The 18,845-nt window shown below is 38.3% G+C and overlaps 2 protein-coding genes across 3 annotated transcripts; both read left to right on the top strand.

Moving 5' to 3' along the window:
* The first annotated feature begins 135 nt into the window (after window positions 1–135).
* Window positions 136–4,444, top strand: nup43 (nucleoporin 43). Its single transcript, XM_005803421.2, has 8 exons — window positions 136–249; window positions 540–662; window positions 764–841; window positions 1,014–1,176; window positions 2,062–2,197; window positions 2,277–2,428; window positions 2,815–2,931; window positions 4,091–4,444. Exons 1-8 carry the CDS (start codon window positions 136–138, stop codon window positions 4,318–4,320), a joined length of 1,113 nt encoding a protein of 370 aa, XP_005803478.1. The 3' UTR covers window positions 4,321–4,444.
* Window positions 4,445–7,434: 2,990 nt separating this feature from the next.
* Window positions 7,435–18,150, top strand: lats1 (large tumor suppressor kinase 1). 2 transcript variants are annotated; one of them, XM_023348297.1, is made up of 8 exons: window positions 7,435–7,626; window positions 8,164–8,634; window positions 9,035–9,149; window positions 10,241–11,535; window positions 13,897–14,479; window positions 15,727–15,909; window positions 17,291–17,397; window positions 17,473–18,150. In XM_023348297.1, exons 2-8 carry the CDS (start codon window positions 8,275–8,277, stop codon window positions 17,959–17,961), a joined length of 3,132 nt encoding a protein of 1,043 aa, XP_023204065.1. In that variant the 5' UTR covers window positions 7,435–7,626; window positions 8,164–8,274; the 3' UTR covers window positions 17,962–18,150. The 2 variants fall into 2 exon arrangements, with proteins under 2 accessions (XP_023204065.1, XP_005803494.1); XM_005803437.2 differs by having other exon boundaries at window positions 8,167–8,634.
* The last annotated feature ends 695 nt before the right edge of the window (window positions 18,151–18,845 follow it).

Here is an 18,845-nt window from a genome sequence, read left to right on the forward strand (position 1 = left end):
GCTTAGTTTTACGTTTGAACCTCCTGCGCCACCGTAGCTACGTACAAAACAGCGGGCGCGTACGTAAAGCTAAGCTAACTTCAGTAATTAGAATAATAAAAAGATATTTTTAAGTATTAGAAACTGTGTGTTTCAATGGAAAGTGCTAAATACGTGTCTCAGAAAATCAGCAAGACGAGATGGCGTCCAGTCTCGTATTCGTCTTTGCAGCAGCCCGATATATTTGTGACTGGATCGTGGGACAACGAGGTTAGCAGCCGTTTTAATAAAGTCAAATTCAACATTAACCATGTTTGTTCTTTGTTATTTATTCATATTTGCATTTTGTATCGATCAAAGTATCGTTGTGTACTTTGTTTGCTGCAAAGTTGCTAGACATCATTTTTGCTACTGTTGCTAGATGTATATTCATACATCTTTGTAATTTCTGATACTGTATGAAAACTTTTCTCTATCTTATAACAATATTACAGAACTAAACATTGCTTGGAATATTGTGTTAGTCCTAATTTGTGTTTTGGTTTGTTTATTTTTGACAGGAGAACAAGGTTTCTGTTTGGTCTATTGGGAATCTGGGCAGTTCTGGTCTGGAAGATGGATTTGAAGGAGACCCGCAGCTCATCTGTGAACAGAAGCACGACGGGGATGTTCTTGACCTCCAGGTTAGACAACTGCAAGAAACATGTTATGATCTTTAAATTGGAGGATTTACGGATTACTTTCCAGTAAAAAGTTACTTCACTTAACTTCAACTTTCTTCTAGTTTTTGGACCAAGAGAGAATCGTCACAGTATCGTCTACAGGAGCAGTCACCATCTTCCGCCAGGATCAAAACAGTCAGGTGCAGTCAGATATGCTCACATTTTCAGCAGTGAAACATAATTTGTTGTGTACGTTCTCCAAAGGCTGAATTGTCCTGAGACACAGGAGGTGTATTTATGAGAACAGCATGTTGGGTGAACCCTTGCAATGAAGTTGTAGCGTATTTAATATTCATTTTTTTACATTTGCAGACAATGTCCATTTGTAAGCATTGGGCCAGAGCCCACCGTTACCCGTCTGACAACGCTCCCAGCACTGGAGTCGCCTGCAACAGTCCTGAAATTGTAACGGTCGGTGAGGACGGGAGGATTATTGTGTTCAGAGCTGACCAGGAAGGAGTGGTTCGAGTCATTGGTGAGAACAACATTAAACTCCTACATAGGACTGAGCATTATCGTTCAAAAATAAAATCTCAGATCTTTTTCATACTAGATCCAATAAAAAAAAAAAGATTTTTTAAAATTCTTTCTAAAAAAGAAATTATAAATGACAGAAAATGTTTTCAAAAAGTTTTCTTTCACTTCCATCGTCCCTTCTGTTGGTTATATGACAGAGTTTTAGGGCCAGACTATGAGAAGTTTTGTTTAATTATAAGAATAAAGGCATTATGTTGGCAGAAAAAATATGTGATTTCGCTAGAAAATACGTCTTAAAATTACGAGAAAAAAAGTTGTATTAATGAGGACAAAAGCTTTCTTTTAAGGATCTGGCGTAAAAGTCGTTGCTCGACCATTTTAAAGTCCTGATACTCATAATAATTTGATGCTGATGTGTTAAAGGATAAAGTCTTTCCTTATTTGTGAAGCCAATTCATTATTATAACTTCACAAAATGCTGAACATCCCTCATTAAAATGTTTTGCTTTGGAGTTCTGATAAAATTACTACTTTATTCTCCTAATATTGTGACTTTATTCGTGTATAATAAAAAAACTCTTAGCCTGGCCCTAATATTCTGTGATAGAGTTGACCTAAATTCAAAATCCAAATGAACAAAAGCTGTAAAACATGCTTGTCAAGCAAGATGGCTGCCATCAACTTCACTCTGAACTATGGAAACCGAAGGAGGGAATGGTGGGAAAAAAAGATCAGAATTTTCCAAAAAATAAAAAATGTAATGAACCAATTAAAATCGATTTATCACCCAGCTCCACTTTCAGTCCCGATGGCCTTTTCTTTTGAAACCCAGCGATGAGTTAGGAGGAAGCTGCTAATTATTCTGTTGCTCAACCTGTGTTAGAGAACGCAGACAGCAGCACGCTTCATGCTGTGACTTACCTGAGGACAACAGAGGTTTTGACGGTGAACTCCATCGGCCAGCTGAAGCTGTGGGATTTGAGGCAGCAGAGCAACTCGCCATCACAGATTCTATCTTTGTAAGACAGTTTACGGACTAACTATTTTTTATTCCACTTTATTTGCTTCTGATTAAACATTGTTCTTTTCCTCAACCAGGTCGAGAGATCGAGTGCCTCTATACTGTGTTGACAGACATCCGAACCAGCAGCACATCGTGGCGACGGGAGGCCAGGATGGAATGCTCTGCGTCTGGGATGTGAGACAAGGAAACATGCCCTTCTCTCTCATGGAGGCACACTCAGCTGAAAGTAGGATTCTTTTTCACAGTATTTAAAAAATTTAAGCACTTGGCATTAAGCTTATTAGGCATTAAGTTTGGCTTATTAGATTAAAATTACTTCCAATTGATTACCTTATAACGGGCGCTTAGATCTTCGTAATTTGGTTCTAACACAAAATAATGTTAAAATTTAATGATGTTTATTTTTTTATTCAGCATAATGACCAATTATGGTATGGAAAGATGGTTGAGTCTCTTGATTAAATAAAAAGGTCAAGTTTTTAAGAAAATGCCCACTTATCAGTTAATCGTTAGAGTGTAGATAGAATCAATCAACTTAACACATTACTGATGACTTGCATCCCTTCTTGGCATATGTTGCTGATGTTTTCTGTCTTTGTGTTTTGCGAGCAGTGTGGGAGGTTCACTTCCACCCTACCAACCCCGATCACCTGTTCACGTGTTCAGAGGATGGATCACTGCTGCACTGGGAGACTTCCTCCCCGTCCGAAATGCCCTCCTTTTTACAAGGCGAGTGTCTTTTAGGATTGTTATATACGGGGCCAGGAATTAGGGCGTATTCTGTGCTTTTATTTATATGTAGTGAAAATATATGATCACCTGCGTATCCATGTTGGCAATTAATATTGCACAAAAACCTAGAGATAAAAGTGTCTGTTAACCAGAATTTGAAGATTATCAGTGTTGGTGCTGCAGCTAGCAATTATTTGGTATTCTATTTATTGCTCTGATGACAAATTGGCTAATCAGATTTTACACATTCTGCAGATATTTAATCAATCCACTTAAGTTTATCTCATCCAATATTAAAAACAGACCAAAATAAACATTTTATTGCTTGAAATACAATAACATCATTCCTTCAGTGAACGTTTGATTATTTTTAGCAGAGGATTCATCTGCAGCTAAAAATACTTCTGACGTCAACATGTGAAAACCTCAGCGCTTACTGCTTGACTTCGTATTAATACAGCGTATGGCTGATCTGTTTATTTATTTAATAACTGATTATTAATTGTATAGCAAAATGTGCTTAATAGGAGTATTATTTCTTTATTTTTACAGAATTTGAACCAGGTGAAGCTATCCCACATGAGGAATTCTATATAAAACATATCTACAGATGTTTGTTTTTTATCTTTAATGCAAAATCTACATTTTACATTTTTGTATAGTTTTGGCTTAATTACTGCCCTGCCTGTGTTGTTCTTACAGCAAATGACTTTTTTTAAGAGTTTGAATATTAAAATCACCAGACGATTAATTGATTACTAAATTATTTGGCTCTTATTTCAACAATCAATTCATTACGATTAATCGTTTCAGCTCTAATCACAACCAGAAGGACAGGATTTTTCACAAAAAACAAAGCTGGGAAATTTTCATATTAATTAATATATTATTTTATAATGTCTTCTCTTTGAAATATAGTAAACAGAAATCAGAATTGACTCCTGGGTGTTCAAGCTTTTCTAAACACTGTATATTCTTACAACACATTCACTTTCTTAAAGAATGTTTACACATGTAAAAGTAGAGATGCTATTTGACTGTTGAGTTTATCAGACAACATTTTACACTGACTTATATCTGTACTGCAACATCAGCAGTAATCTAGGTCACATTTAAAATTCTTACAGTAAAATGTTGTATTTCTGTTTATCACCAGGCGGCAGGAACAGCAACATGACGTCCCGCAGCGCCATGGCGCCCGCCGGAGGTAACCAGTCCATCATCAGCGCCTGGCTCCATGGAGATTCCAGTAAATCCCGGCTGGAGACGACGCACATGCTGCCCAGCCAGACGCTGTCTGTGAACAGCTTGGACGTGCTCGGCCAGTGTCTGGTCTGTGGGACTGACGGAGAGGCAATTTTTGTAAACAGACAGGTCCCAGTTTAACAGAGCTGTTTGTGTGTGCAAAAAAAACCCACATGTTTTCCTCAGATCAGGCATAGCAGAGCCTGGAGTTCATTTATTGTCTCTCTGTTATTGTATTTTCATAATAAAAGTTGCCAAAACACTGGAAGAGACCCTTTTCTTATTTAGTGTGCATGGCAAATTCACATTTGCAGTGATTTATTATTATAAATGAAGGATTTTTGTACACCATTTCAAAGAGAAATACATTTTGTACAGATACATTTAAAAAATTAGTAAATAAAATTACAAACATTTTGAATTATGACTTTTTTTTTTATCTTTACATCCATCATTGATTTCCATTAAATCATTACTGTCAGCTTGGTTTATTACGTTAGTAAATATACCAAATACTCCTGTTATTTAAATAATTTGTTTAAACAAGATGCAGGTATAAAGATGGTGATAGGAGGAGATGTGTGTGGAAAAGTTAGAAAAACAAAATCAAGAATGTGGCTAAATTTCTCAAGTTTCACCTTTTAAAACAGCAATTTTTGTTTCCTCTGATTACACAAAAAATTAAGAGCAATTTGTTTATTCTGTTCCTCCTTTGTGATTATGCTGTTTTCATTTAGTTTTACCTTTTCTTATGTGTTTTCATGTGATCGGTTGATGTAGTTTTGTTTTTCCATCTACAATGAATCAATTCATGGATTTTTATAATGACATGTTGATTTTGTTTACTTTTATCTACTAAGCATTTAGTTTGTTTCATTCACTTATTTTTTTTAAAAAAAAACCTAAATCAATTATATTTTCATTTTAGAAATGAATATTTTGGTTAATTTGTTTACCTTTTTTTTAGATTTCATATTTGGATGAATTTATTCTTTGATATTTTTTATATTCTGCATTTGCCATTTTTTGTTAATCAGATATTAATCGTTTTTATGTGTCAAACTCCAGTCCTAAAGGGTGAATGTCCTGCAGTTTTTAGATGTGCCACAGTTGTGTCATCAGAAAGTATTGAATGTCTTCTATTAAATTGTATTTCTGATCACAAGTTTATTTCTATATTTTTCCCTCAGTATTAATTATAATTACTTTGTATACTTGAAGAGTTTAGTTGAGTTAGAAGTAATTTAGTTTTTTTTAGCCTGTGGCTTTAAAAGCAGGGCTCTGCACCGCAGGGGGTCAGTCTGTAGTTAGACTCCCTGACAAGTCACACTGAAGGTTCTGCTGTCTGTCTGTTTTTAATCTGCCTTGAACGTCATTTGTACATATTCTGCACCTCTCCTCTTTGTTCACCTGAAGAAAAGCATAATAACTTTCACTGAAGTGATCTCTGGCCTTGGCCAGTCATTTTTCTTTGTCCAAGTCATAATAGAACCTCGCCACAATACTTTTTTTTTTTTTTTTTTTACAGAATATTTGCTATCCACAGATTTTAAGTCAAATTTCTTTTTTACTAAATGATCCCCCAACCCAACAGGAACTGCAAGACATAAATATAAAAATTAAAACGTGATTAAATTGTCAGTAAAAGTTGCAGATCTTACCATTTGCTGGTCGAAGCAGAAACTCTCCCGACTCCAGATCATCAATAAACCTTTTATGGGTTTGTCTCTTTTTATGCAGGTGGATTTCCAAACTCAATATTTAATTCACCAGATAAATATTCATCTAGCTTTATTTAGCTTTCAAATTCAATATGTTGAATTTTGATTAGCTTGAAAATTCAAAGCTAAATTTGAAATTTTGCATCAAATTTAACTAATTTGAAGCTTAAAAATGAGGTAAATTTGAATTGAAAATTTGAAATATTTAATTTCAAATTTGTTAAATTCAATATTTGAAAGTTAGGTAGTAGTTAGCTTCCATTTGGGTAGTAGTTGGGAAGCAAATTATTTAGTTTGCAAACTAAATATTCCTGAATAAATCAATTGTCTCCCAAATAAATATTTAATTTGGAGCTAGATTAACCGCCTTGCCCATACATTTTAGACAGAGGTGTCCAAAGTGCTCACTTTCTCTATGGAAATAGATGTACAGGTACTAGTATGAAAAAATATTTTATTAAAAGTAGAGGTTGGACTGTTTTATTCCAGTAAAAGTACTAAAGTACACATTTTGAAATGTATTTAATTAAATAGGTTTAATCTCCGTCAGCTCCCACTTTCTGAGAGACTGCGACACAATTTGCTGCTGCCCGCCTCGCCAGATGCACCAAACTGGACTCAACCCCTCGGATATAAATCGGCTGTAATCGAGAAGTGGGGATTCCTGACGGTGACGTTTTGACAACCTTTTAATCCCTGAATCTCAACGTGAGAGATTAAAGATTAAAGCCATCAGATGCTCTGCTGCCCCCTTCTGGTTGAGTAGAGAACTGATGTCTGAGAGTTTGTAGAAACTAGTTACATTTACTTGAGTAATTATTTGAAAAAAATTACCTATAGGAATATTTTTAGTGGCAGTACTTTGAGTAATTATATTTAAAAGTATTTAAACTTTTACTTGAGTAAAATGTCTAGCTTTTCTACCCTTTGAATGAAAAGCAAACACGTTTTAACCAAAAATTCACCGCTGCAGCTTTTATTAAAGTTTTCTAAGTGTTTTTATTGAAAGAAACTGATTTTGAAAAAAAAAAAAAATTGTCTGGCTGTTATTTTTGTTATTTATATGAATTATTGTCATTTTAGTCCTTAAAATATTAAAATTTCCTCTTAACTTTGCATTTGGTCTTAAATATTAAATGATTGATAATTTGATCAGTTATTCAGTTATTGAGTAGACATTTAACCAAATACTATTTTACTCTTGAGTCATTTCAATGTTTACTTTTTACCAGAGTAAAATTTTTCGGTACCTTACCCACCTCTGGGTGCAAACAGGTACAAAACACTGGAATGAAATGGCTTAATTACCTCCTCCTTGTGTAGCTCAGTTCTCCCAGCCTTGCTAATGACCTAATTATTCTATTCAGATGCTGCAGCAGAGGCTCATCTAAACGTTGCAGGACTGCGGCCCTCCAGGACTGGAGTTTGACACATGTGATAAAATGAATCTTATTTATTTATGTTTTATCGAGTAAAACAACAATAACGTTAGCGGAACTTTATTTTGAAAACCGGAAGCACTCTGTGGGGTTTGTGTTTAGCTTTGAAGCTTGTACTTGTCATTCGGATAGCCCAGGAATTTTAACACGACTAGGAACCAGCCAGCGGGGCACAACAAGGACGTCCTGGGTTAGAACAACATCGCTCACACAGAGGAACCACCGGAACCACTGCTGGTTGCTGAAATAGGAACAGGCGGTGAGAAAAGCGGCAGCTACGGACAGCGGTAAGTTGCTTGACGGGAGCTAACTGTTAAAAGTCCCGAGCTAACAGGCTAACCTGTTGAATAGAGGCTAAAGGACGCCTTTTCCACTCACAGGCCGTGCTGTTAGATTTCACACCGAGTTCAACTCATAATTTTAGTCACTGACAGGTGGTTAGTATATTATTTGAACTATTTAGATATTTGTGACAACCATTATTGGCATAAATGTTTTCCGACGCCCGAGAGTTAACGTTAAAGTCGCCCAAAATTAGCGTGCGATGCTAACAAAGCTAATAAATTAGAAGGGGTATTGGATCTTTAAAGTAAACTATCTGAAATGAGTTTGGTTAAATTTAAGAAAATTAATATACCTTAAATTGTGCTTTATAGATCCCAACTCAAAACAATAGTTTTTCTTTGTTTTTACAGTGTAATATTTGTGTTCTGGTAAATGTTTATCTGTGTTGATTGCTCCTCTGTCTCATTTTGCCCAACCTGTTTGGTAGCATTACATGCATGCTTGCTTATCTTGCATGCATTTGATTTTGGATGTTTCAGCAGCAGCATGCTGATGTGAAGTCAGACATCAGATACCCTGCTCTTCATCTCTGCGGTGGACAGGTGGACGTCTTCTTCATCCATTTTCATCGTTCATATAAATGCTTGTACATGAGGAGAGGGGAGAAACCCGAAGGATACAGACAGATGAGACCCAAAACGTTCCCTGCCAGTAATTACAGTGGTAACAGCCAGCAGATGCTGCAGGAAATACGGAACAGCCTGCGCAACCTGACCAAACCCTCCGACCCTCCAAAAGCAGACCCTGTTGGACAAGCAAAGATGCTCCCTGAAGATCCGAGGCAGCAGGGGCGCACCAGCACCCCAAAACATTCCTACCACAAAGCGCTACAGGAGATCCGCAAGTCCTTGGTGCCTTTTGAAGTTTCACAGAGTAATGATTCTACCACTTCTGGCCCTGATCTTAACAAGCAGATGTTGCTGGAACCATCAATTGCTGGGTTTGAGGAGGTAAGATATCCCTCACAAATGCATAATCTTATAAAGATTTGTGAGATTTCCATTCTGTACATACCTCTGTAATTGGCGAGAAAGACTTGGTACACTTTGTGTAGAAGGAATTATTTTGGAAATGTCAGGTATGCAATGTGAAGTGACAAGTTTGTACAGTTACCAGTACAAAAGAAGTTTTACATCTGACAATCACCTTGTGGTTTGCACGATATCCAAGTATGTAGAGACTCAAAGTGCATTGGAGGTGTAGTAAAGCAAGTTAAGTTTGCTTAAAGCTTATAATAATGGTTAAACAACCTAGGTCAATATCACTGTAAAAGTAAAAACAGACTCTAAGCATGATTGCTTGTTTGAATTGATTTTCTAAACTAAGTTGTGTTTATTTCTGCTTTCCTAGGGCAACAGCAGCCGTCGCGTTCCTTCAGACTACATGGTGAAGGTGAATTACCAGGATTCAATGAGGGAGCAGATAGCTACTGCTAACACCAACTCTACAGGCCTGAAAGCTCCAGGTATTAGATCAGATCCACTGGGAACAGTGCAGGTTTTCATTTCTCTTTTGCCTTTTGATCCAGTGTTCATATTTGTTTGCAGGATTTAGGACAGCTGCTTAAAAAAAGACAATACAACCGGTCGAAGAGTGTGACTAATACCAAGCTCTTTAGCGCTATGCTTTCACTGACGAGTAAAAAGAAAAACAACTGATGCATTTATTTTGGTATCAATTGGTGTTTTCCATGTTTGAAAAGTTACACATTTCAAAAAATCTAACTTTTAAAATGTATAAACGGGACTATAACATACAAACATGAAAGCACAACAAATTGGAACGACATTTTAGGGAGCAATGACTCCCAACTTTTGTGAAGAAGTCTGTTTGGATGTGAAACCTGAACTGGTGCTGAAACGATTAATTGGATTAATCATGATGAATTTATGATTAATCATTAACTCTATAATAAGTATAAACATTTTGCATTTAAGATAAAAAAAAACTTTCTGTAAATATATTCTACCCAGAACTCCTCAAGTGGCTTTATTAGCTTCACTTGTATCAAATTCAGTTAAAAAAAAAATTTTATTAAGCAAATTTTGCAATCCAATAATTAATTGATTAATCAAAGCATAGTAATCAGATCATCCCTGCACTTTATTAATATTAAATCAAGGAGGAATGACTGAGCTTTTCACATGTTGATGATGAAAGTATGTTTTTAGCTGCAGATGCATCCTCTGCTACAAATCTTTCATTAGAAAAAATGATGATTCATTTACAATATGTTGGTTTTCTTATTTCAAATATTTCATCATTTGTTTCCTTCAACGTTTTTGTAATAAACTGAAAAAGGCTCAAGTAGATTAGTAAAAAATCTGTAGAATGTGCCAAATATCTTATCTGATTGATTAGTTATCAGAACAATCAATTAATCGCTAGAATAACGAATTAATTGTCAGAATGATTGATGGTTTCAACCCTACAGATGAGATGATGTTACCCAGAAAGAGTGGATAAAAATCCAACCAGGTTTATGCCACCAGTGTGCTGAAGGCTACAGAAAGTGTATAATTTTTATCACAGTAAACGTTTTGTGTTTGTGTGCAGGTCCGTCTCACATGCAGCAGGCTGTGCTGCGGAGACCAAGTTGGAAAGGATCCAAAGAGTCCCTCGGTCCTCGAATGGGTCCCCTGGTGGTGGACGGCACGATGTACCACCCTGACAGCCCTGGACCGCCTCCAGTTTACCCACAAGGCCACTCTGCTAGCAACCAGAGGGTGAACCCTCCGCTGCCCCCCCAGGTGCGGAGTGTCACACCGCCTCCGAACCGCAACGGCATGCCTCCCACGTCATCCTGGGAAAGCAACCCGTCCACCAAGCGGTACTCTGGGAATCTGGACTACCTTCCCCTGCGGATGTCTCCAGTCCCCCAGGGCGCCTGGCCGGATCTGTATCCAAACCCGGCGCCTCAGAATCAGCGCGCTGCTGCCCATAAATTCACCTTTTCTCCCACTTGGACTCAAAATGACTCCGCTCAGCCGGACTACATGCTGGGAGGCAACCGGCAGCCTCCGCCGCCTTACCCCGTAAACAGCCGCCAGGGTTCCAACGAGCCGCCGCCTGCTTCGTCTCCTTCGTACCTGAACGGAGGAAACATCCCTCAGTCCATGCTGGTTCCCAACCGGAACAGCCACAACCTCGACATGTACAACCTGGCTCCTCCTCTGACGTCCAGTCAGCCGCCATCTGCGTCCGTCACCAACGGCAACCAGGACTTGTCGCCGTTGTGGCAGCACAACATCCCGGTTCGCTCCAACTCCTTCAACAATCGACCTGCTCATTCGTCCAGCTCCCAGCCGTCTGCGACCACCGTCACCACCATCACGCAGACGCCCATCCTGCAGCCGGTGAAAAGCATGCGCGTGCTGAAACCCGAGATGCACACCGCCGTCGCTCCAGCGCATCCACAGCGGATACAGCAGGTTGCACCGTCACCTCCTGCGCCTGCATACCCCGACCCGCCACCTGCGGTTTCTCAAGCACCTGTCGTCATGGAACCCCCCATCTATCAGGGTCCGCCGCCGCCATATCCTAAACACCTCCTCCCTTCGCCCGCCCCTCCGGCGTACGCTGGAGGCAGAGACGAGGCTGCTGACGAGAGCAGCGGCGAGAAGGCTTCGGAAAGCAGCGAAAGCTCGGCCGCAGCCGAAAAGAAGATCACTACGTCGCCCGTCCCGGTCCGCCGCAACAGAGACGAGGAGAGGAGAGGGGAGTCGGGAAGAATCAACCTGTACTCCCCTCAAGCCTTCAAGTTCTTCATGGAGCAGCATGTAGAGAACATCCTGAAGAACCACCAGATGAGGATCCGCAGGAGGAAGCAGCTGGAAAGCGAGATGCAAAGGGTAAGTAGGAAAAAAACACCTCTAAATTAAATTACTACTACTTTGAGCTTTTTTTCCAACCTTTTGTGTACTTTTCAGGGTTCGTACGGTTGCTTGAAATCCTTGAAAATGCATTTAGAAAATCATTAGAGTATAGCTGTTAGATATAAATAGTTTTAGCTTCACCTAGTTCAAATTCGTATTGCTGTTTTGGCAATAAAATGTTTTTCTTGTTTAAATGGGAATTTTACTTTGTTTATTTGCATTTTAATGCATTTCTAATAGCTTAAAAAAGGCTAAAGTGGTAAAATGAAAAATCTGTATCGTGTGCCATTCTTCTTTTGATCCAGATTTACATGTCTTGGCTAGTCAGACTAAACTTTCCTGGTTTTAAGCTCATTATAATTACCAAAATTATTTCTTTTTGCTAAAAGCCAGAAAAAAACCCACATTTTTAATGGATTTGTTTTGTGTGGGTTTTTTTTTAGTACATTGAGTCTCTTTCTTTAGCATTTACTTTGAGCAGGAAGTTATTTTTGTTTGGATTGTTTAGATGGAATTAATAATTATAATACCTAATGACTCAGTGACTTATTGATCTGTGAAATTGCAACAAAAGGTTGGCTTTTATTTTATATATTAAAGTTATGAAAATTTGGTATTTAAAAAAATGTAATCAGTGTTTTGTGTGAGAGAGGCATTTCAAAACATAAAATCTGCTATATTTTTAGTTCACCTTGTCCCTACTATGCAGAATACTGCCACAAGACATTAGCAAGTAACATCTTTTAGTTAATGTGTGGTGTTTTTAACTCCATGTGGTGCTGGAAAAGTTTGAAAACTTACCTTGAAGAATGCTTGAATTTTCCTGAGAAATTGTACGAACCCTGTCTTTTCTTAGCTGTTCTTTCTCTTTTCTCTCTCTCCCTCCTTGCTGTCATTAACAGCTGATCTGAAAGGTAAACGTATCTTTGTTGTCCTGTATGTACACACATCACTTATTCAGCAAGGTTTGTAATATCTGTGTTTCTACTGGAAGCATGGTGTCCCTTGTGCATGCATGATATCCCACGTCATACAAATCATCAACTGTGATGCTTGAATATTTACATTCTGGGTCGCAATGAGTAAAATTCAGGAAAATACAGTTAATTTAAATAATTTCAGCTGTATTTTTAATGTATTTATTGGTTATTTGCACCAGTAAAATGCACCAATCTGGCTTTTTCCCGTTTGATACTGATCAACAATGTTCTTTGAGGTTTGACCTTTTTACCCAGCCTTTTTATTACTCACATTTTAAGGACTGTAATCATCCAAAATGAGGACAAAATGTACTCCAGCAAGTTCAACAAAATGTTTTTAGTAAACTCAGAAAAAGTGCATGCTGATGCATTTATTAAACCACTGAAAAAAATCAGTTTTTTGAATGTTTGATCTGCAAATCAGGGAAACATTAACTAATTGATTGGTGCATCTCTAGTTTGATGGCTGGGTTATATGGCTTAAAATAAAATTTTCAATTTATTCACATCAGATCCGATTTCCGATTTTAGTCGATTGTTTTTTTTTTTCCCTTTCTGTGAGTTGGACGACAGAGAATTAGTGCCAAGTTACAATAACTTTTAATTTACGAGAATATAGTCATAACAGTAGCAGCGTAAATATGCAATTTCATCACAAGAAAATCTTAAAATTACAAGAAATGTTGGTTTAATCAGATAAAACTAATAGTTATAAAGATTTAATGTGAGTTGCTCAGTTTCTGTTTTTTCTCTTTTCTGAAAATAATTTGTTCCTGATGTGTTAAAAGATGAAGTATTTTCTTATTTGTAAAACCAATAAAAAAAGTATAACTTCACAAGATGCTCAACATTTATCATTTTATTTTTTTTTCAGATTTGTTGTAAAATTACTTCATTCTCCTAATATTATGATGTTATTCTAGTAATACTGTTTTATTTTTGCATTATTTTGACTTTATTCTTGTTTTACTGCAACTGTATTATTGTAATATTGTGTGAGTAATTCTCACAATTAAAAAATTGTAGCCTGATCCTAATATTGGTAAAAGTCGTAAAGTTGACCTGAGTTTAAAGTGTTAACTTTAAATTAAACTTTGAATTTTAAGTGCTTCTAAATAAATAGAAGCTGTAAAACAAGATGGCCGCCCTCAGCATGCTGACATCACTCAGAAGTATAGAAACCCCAAAATCCAGATTTTTAAAAAACTTGACAAATTACCCAGGACTGGCTAATACATATATTAATATATTTTAATATACGTTTTAATTTTTTATGCTGTTTTGCATCTAACCAAATAACACATTCAATGGATTTTTCACTTCCACTGATTCAGATTTTAACGAGTTTGTTTCTTAGGTGGGTTTGAGCTCAGACGCCCAGAAGCAGATGCGAATGATGCTCTCTCAGAAGGAGTCCAACTACATCCGCCTAAAGCGAGCCAAAATGGAGAAGTCTATGTTCAAACGGATCAAAACGCTCGGCATCGGCGCCTTCGGAGAAGTGTCCCTGGCGAGGAAGGAGGACACGGGGGCGCTGTACGCCATGAAGACGCTCCGCAAGAAGGACGTGCTGCTGAGGAACCAGGTGGCTCACGTAAAGGCCGAGCGGGACATCCTGGCCGAAGCCGACAACGAGTGGGTGGTGCGTCTCTACTACTCCTTCCAAGACAAGGACAACTTGTACTTTGTCATGGAGTACATTCCCGGCGGGGACATGATGAGCCTCCTCATCCGGCTCGGCATCTTCAAGGAGGAGCTGGCTCAGTTTTACATCGCGGAGCTCACCTGCGCTTTGGAGAGCGTCCATAAGATGGGCTTCATCCACAGAGACATCAAGCCCGACAACATTCTCATAGACAGAGACGGACACATAAAGCTGACGGACTTCGGGCTCTGCACCGGTTTCCGCTGGACACATGACTCAAAGTATTACCAGAGCGGTGGGTAACATTCCTTTTCATCTGATTTTAAATCCACAAAAATCAATATATTAATCAATATTTATAACATTAATAGTTGAAAGATATTTGGCGTTATAGTTTCTATTACCCTTTAAAAAAACCTGCACAGTTATTAGAAGTGCAATAACCTGGCTATTCATGTCAGTTTCCCCTGTTTTTTTATTATTAAACTCAAAACAAACGTATCAAAGTGCATATTTTTGGTTGATGTATTCATGAAGTTTTTTTTAACTTATGAGTTTTAATTAAAATAGAGGAAAAGGTCACAAAATTGAAGATCCAGTTTAATTCATGTTTACACCTATAAATAATGCAAAACCTTAAAACTTTTAAAAAAAAATTTCATAAATGTAAACTTAAGGAACAAATAAACTCCATTTTATTTCTGCTTTTAGGTATTAAAATACAAAGAAAATATAAAACCTTTGTAGAAAACGAGATGTTTCTTTTTGTGGGTTGTTGAAATTTGTGTTAAATGAAAAAAGAGTTATAAAACTGTATCCAAGTTTTCAACATGGTGACAAAAATAGATCTAAAATAATATAATTTGCATTTATGGTGTTGTAATGTTATGGAAAATCTATTTATTTTATTTTAAAAAGTCTTGTGAGTGTAAACATAGTGTAAACCACTCTGACTGGACATTATGACTAGAAAAGTTCTTTATAAATTCAGTTCATTTACCATCTATCAGGAAAACATTTTGGTTCTCTGAAGTAGGACGTAAAATAATAATTTATAATAAGAAGAAAGAAAATAGTCCTGCAAAACCCCTTGGAAAATGTTATATATTTATGTTGCGTTATATATTTGCATTTCTATCTGTACTATTAAAAACAAAATGGTAACATGAAGCAAGATTTCATCATTACAAAAAGTAAAACTATCTTTACAACTAATTTCAAGTCTTTAGGAATCCCTTTTTTTACTTTTCTTTTTCTTAAAGTATCTTTAGATTCAATATTGCCAACAATCACCATCTGTTTTTCTGTAAGTAAAACGGATTTTAAAAAATTGCCTGAAAATTTCTTCAGTTTGTTGCTTTAGAAATTAAACAGATACTTATCTTTCTTTAAAATACTGCAAAATCCAGTTAGCTGACCTGACCTTCTGATTAATTGTATTAAACAAGTACAACACATTTTTCTTGCTTGTTTAATTAATGATACCTGCCAGAAATTCTCTTAATCAATAAAATGACAGCAGGATGTGTGACCTCTCCGTAGGGGATCATGTGAGGCAGGACAGCATGGACTTCAGTAAGGAATGGGAAGATCCAGCCAACTGTCGCTGCGCCAACCGACTGAAGCCCCTGGAGAGGAGGAAGGCCCGGCAGCACCAACGCTGCTTGGCCCACTCGCTGGTGGGAACGCCGAACTACATTGCTCCAGAAGTTCTTCTTCGAACAGGTACTGACTAGAATATTCCACAGCAATTAACTTACAATTAATTATCGATTAATTGTTTATTAGATTCAAATTTGCTCAAGTCGATAAACTTAAAACGGCCACTTAGACCTTCTTTTAGTGTTGTAGTTTGGCTTCCATCCAGCAGAGGGCGCCGCTGGTAATTCTTAAACCGGAGCCGTTGATTCAGGAAACTAAAATGGCAGCGGGACTCCAGAAGGGAAAAGAGAAACGGTCGAAACGGAATCCGTTGTGTGATACAAAATGTACTTTATGCGGTTCTGATTTGAAATATAATCACTCCTTACGTTTCACCTTCAGCGCTCATTCAGACGAGCTGCGTGAAGGAGCAGCTTGTAACGTCTGCTTAGACCTTTTTAGTGTTGTAGATTGGCCGCCATCTGGCTGGTCGATAAACAAATATGGCGGCGGGAATCCAGAAAGGAAAAGAGAAACCTTAGGAACAGTTTGTTGTGGGATGTAAAATGTACTTTCTGCGGCTCTATTTTGAAAAATAAATATTCGACAAGCTCCTTAAGTTTCATCTTGATGGCGCTCATTCAGTCAATCTGCATGGCGGGTTAGCATCAACTACTTAGTCAAAATGTCTGATGGGGAAACGGAGGGGATAAAAATTGGAACATGATCGAAAATGTATGACGCCAAGAAGCACGGTTGACTTTTTATTTCGCTCTATGGAGCGAAGTAAAAACGGTAGTTATGTATGCTAATGTGAGTGTTTCACATATTGTATTTCTTTACCATCTTTTAATTTTCTATTCATCAACTAAAGAGGTTCCTGTTTTGCTGTATTTTAACACCATCTAAGTTTAATCATGTGAGAACATCAACATTTCGCCGCACTTTGTCTCACTAATGACTATTATCCATCCATTTTCTGTACGCCCTTGTCTCTTAGAGGGGTTGGCCGGGGTGCTGGTCCCCATCTCCAGCTAACATTGATGTACTATTAGTTTATTGCAAATTTTCCATAATAGTGATCAAAAACATTGCTAATTCCTACCTGCAGGTGGCGTTATTTTACTTCTATCCCACTGCTGCTTCAGCTTTACTTGTCAAGCTATTGTCCTTTGTCAGTGTGGAGAGTAATAAAAAATCCCACTTACTGTCATACAAAAGCACAAATATCTTTACATGTCTTAGTTAATCTCCACAGAATCAGCGATTTAGTGATTTTGATTGCAAAACAATCACATAGATAGTCGATGTGAAAAAAACTATTGTAACAGTTAAAGTTTTATCAGTACATTCTGCCATAACTGGCCTTTGAGAACATTGATAATCTTGATAAGGCCCAAAATGAAAATAAGGTCGACGTCCCTGCATTAATCAGTAATTTGCATGTGACTGATATCTGCTGCAGGATACACCCAGCTCTGTGACTGGTGGAGTGTTGGTGTCATCCTGTATGAAATGGTTGTGGGACAACCTCCGTTCCTGGCGAACACGCCCCTGGAGACGCAAACCAAGGTATGCCAGTGCTGCTGCGCAGCGTCCTGCAGCCGCAGGGTTTGTTGTCTCTAATGTCTGTGTTGTTGACACCAGGTGATAACCTGGAAGAGCACGCTGCACATCCCCCCTCAGTGCAAGCTCAGCCCTGAGGCGTCAGACCTCATCGTCAAGCTGTGCCGCGGCCCAGAGGACCGCCTGGGCAAGAACGGCGTCGATGAAATCAAAGCTCACCCTTTCTTCAAGAGCGTCAACTTCTCCAGCGACCTCAGGCAGCAGGCGGCGCCTTACATGCCCACCATCGCTCATCCGACGGACACGTCCAACTTCGACCCGGTGGAGCCAGAAAAGCTGCGCAAGAGCGACGACGAGAGCAACCACAACGACACGCTGAGCGGTTGGTTCCGCAACGGGAAGCACCCCGAACACGCCTTTTACGAGTTCACCTTTCGCCGCTTCTTCGACGACAACGGCCACCCATACAGCTGCCCCAAGCCCATCGAGTCCGAGGGCAGCGACGAGGACGAGGCGGAGCTGGACGGCGCCGAGCAGGACAAACATGGCCGAGACCTGGTGTATGTATAGTCAGTTGTCATATGCTGCGGAAACACGGGGAAAAAAATTTTTCTTTTGCATTCCCTCACATTAAATTTGCAAATACTCCTTATGTTATTTATCACAGACACAGTCACATTAGCCATGTTTCCATTACAAATGTACTCAAACACAATTTTGCAATTACAGCCTTTCCATTTAATAAGAAATGCAATTAAAATCATGTGTGGATAGGTAGGCCTGTCGCGATAAACGATAAATCAATTAATCGTACAATAAATTAAAACTATCAATGTCATTTTAATTATCGGCATTATCGTCTCTTCCGACCTTTTTCTCTTTCTGTTAATGACACTGAATGAAAAAAAGCTCAACTCCGGTGCTCTACACTGACCCTCCTTCCTCATTTCCTTAGTGTAAAGCCCAGCAGGACACTACAGATCTTAGACCTGTCGGCCGATTGTCGGCCCATTTTCAAACCCTGAGAGACCACAAACTACCGGACAGAAATCCTAGATATATCGGTTCCACCTGGTTTTTGATTGGCTTTGGGATTCCCCTCTGTAATTTCCCCTCAGAAAGCATGGAGGAGAATCCGGGCTTTCTGATTGGCTACCTGTCACATTCAACAGGCTGCGTTAAGCTGGGGAAACCCCTGATTTAGATGGATCTACCATAACACACCACACACTACAGGATGATCGGTTATGAAATCGCAAGGGGGAAAAATGGGGGCAAAAAAATCATGTAGTGTGAACTATTGCATCAGGTAGTCGATGTGCCCATCTTCTCTATTTAAATCTAATTATTACTGGAGGGCAACATAATATACAGACTTCATAATCTGCAGTCTTTAGGTTGACTGCAGTATTTATTTCCACTTTGGCTTTATGTTGTTTAGTTTTTATTCAAAT

This window comes from Xiphophorus maculatus, chromosome 15, assembly GCF_002775205.1.
Source record: "Xiphophorus maculatus strain JP 163 A chromosome 15, X_maculatus-5.0-male, whole genome shotgun sequence".
NCBI lineage: Eukaryota > Metazoa > Chordata > Actinopteri > Cyprinodontiformes > Poeciliidae > Xiphophorus > Xiphophorus maculatus.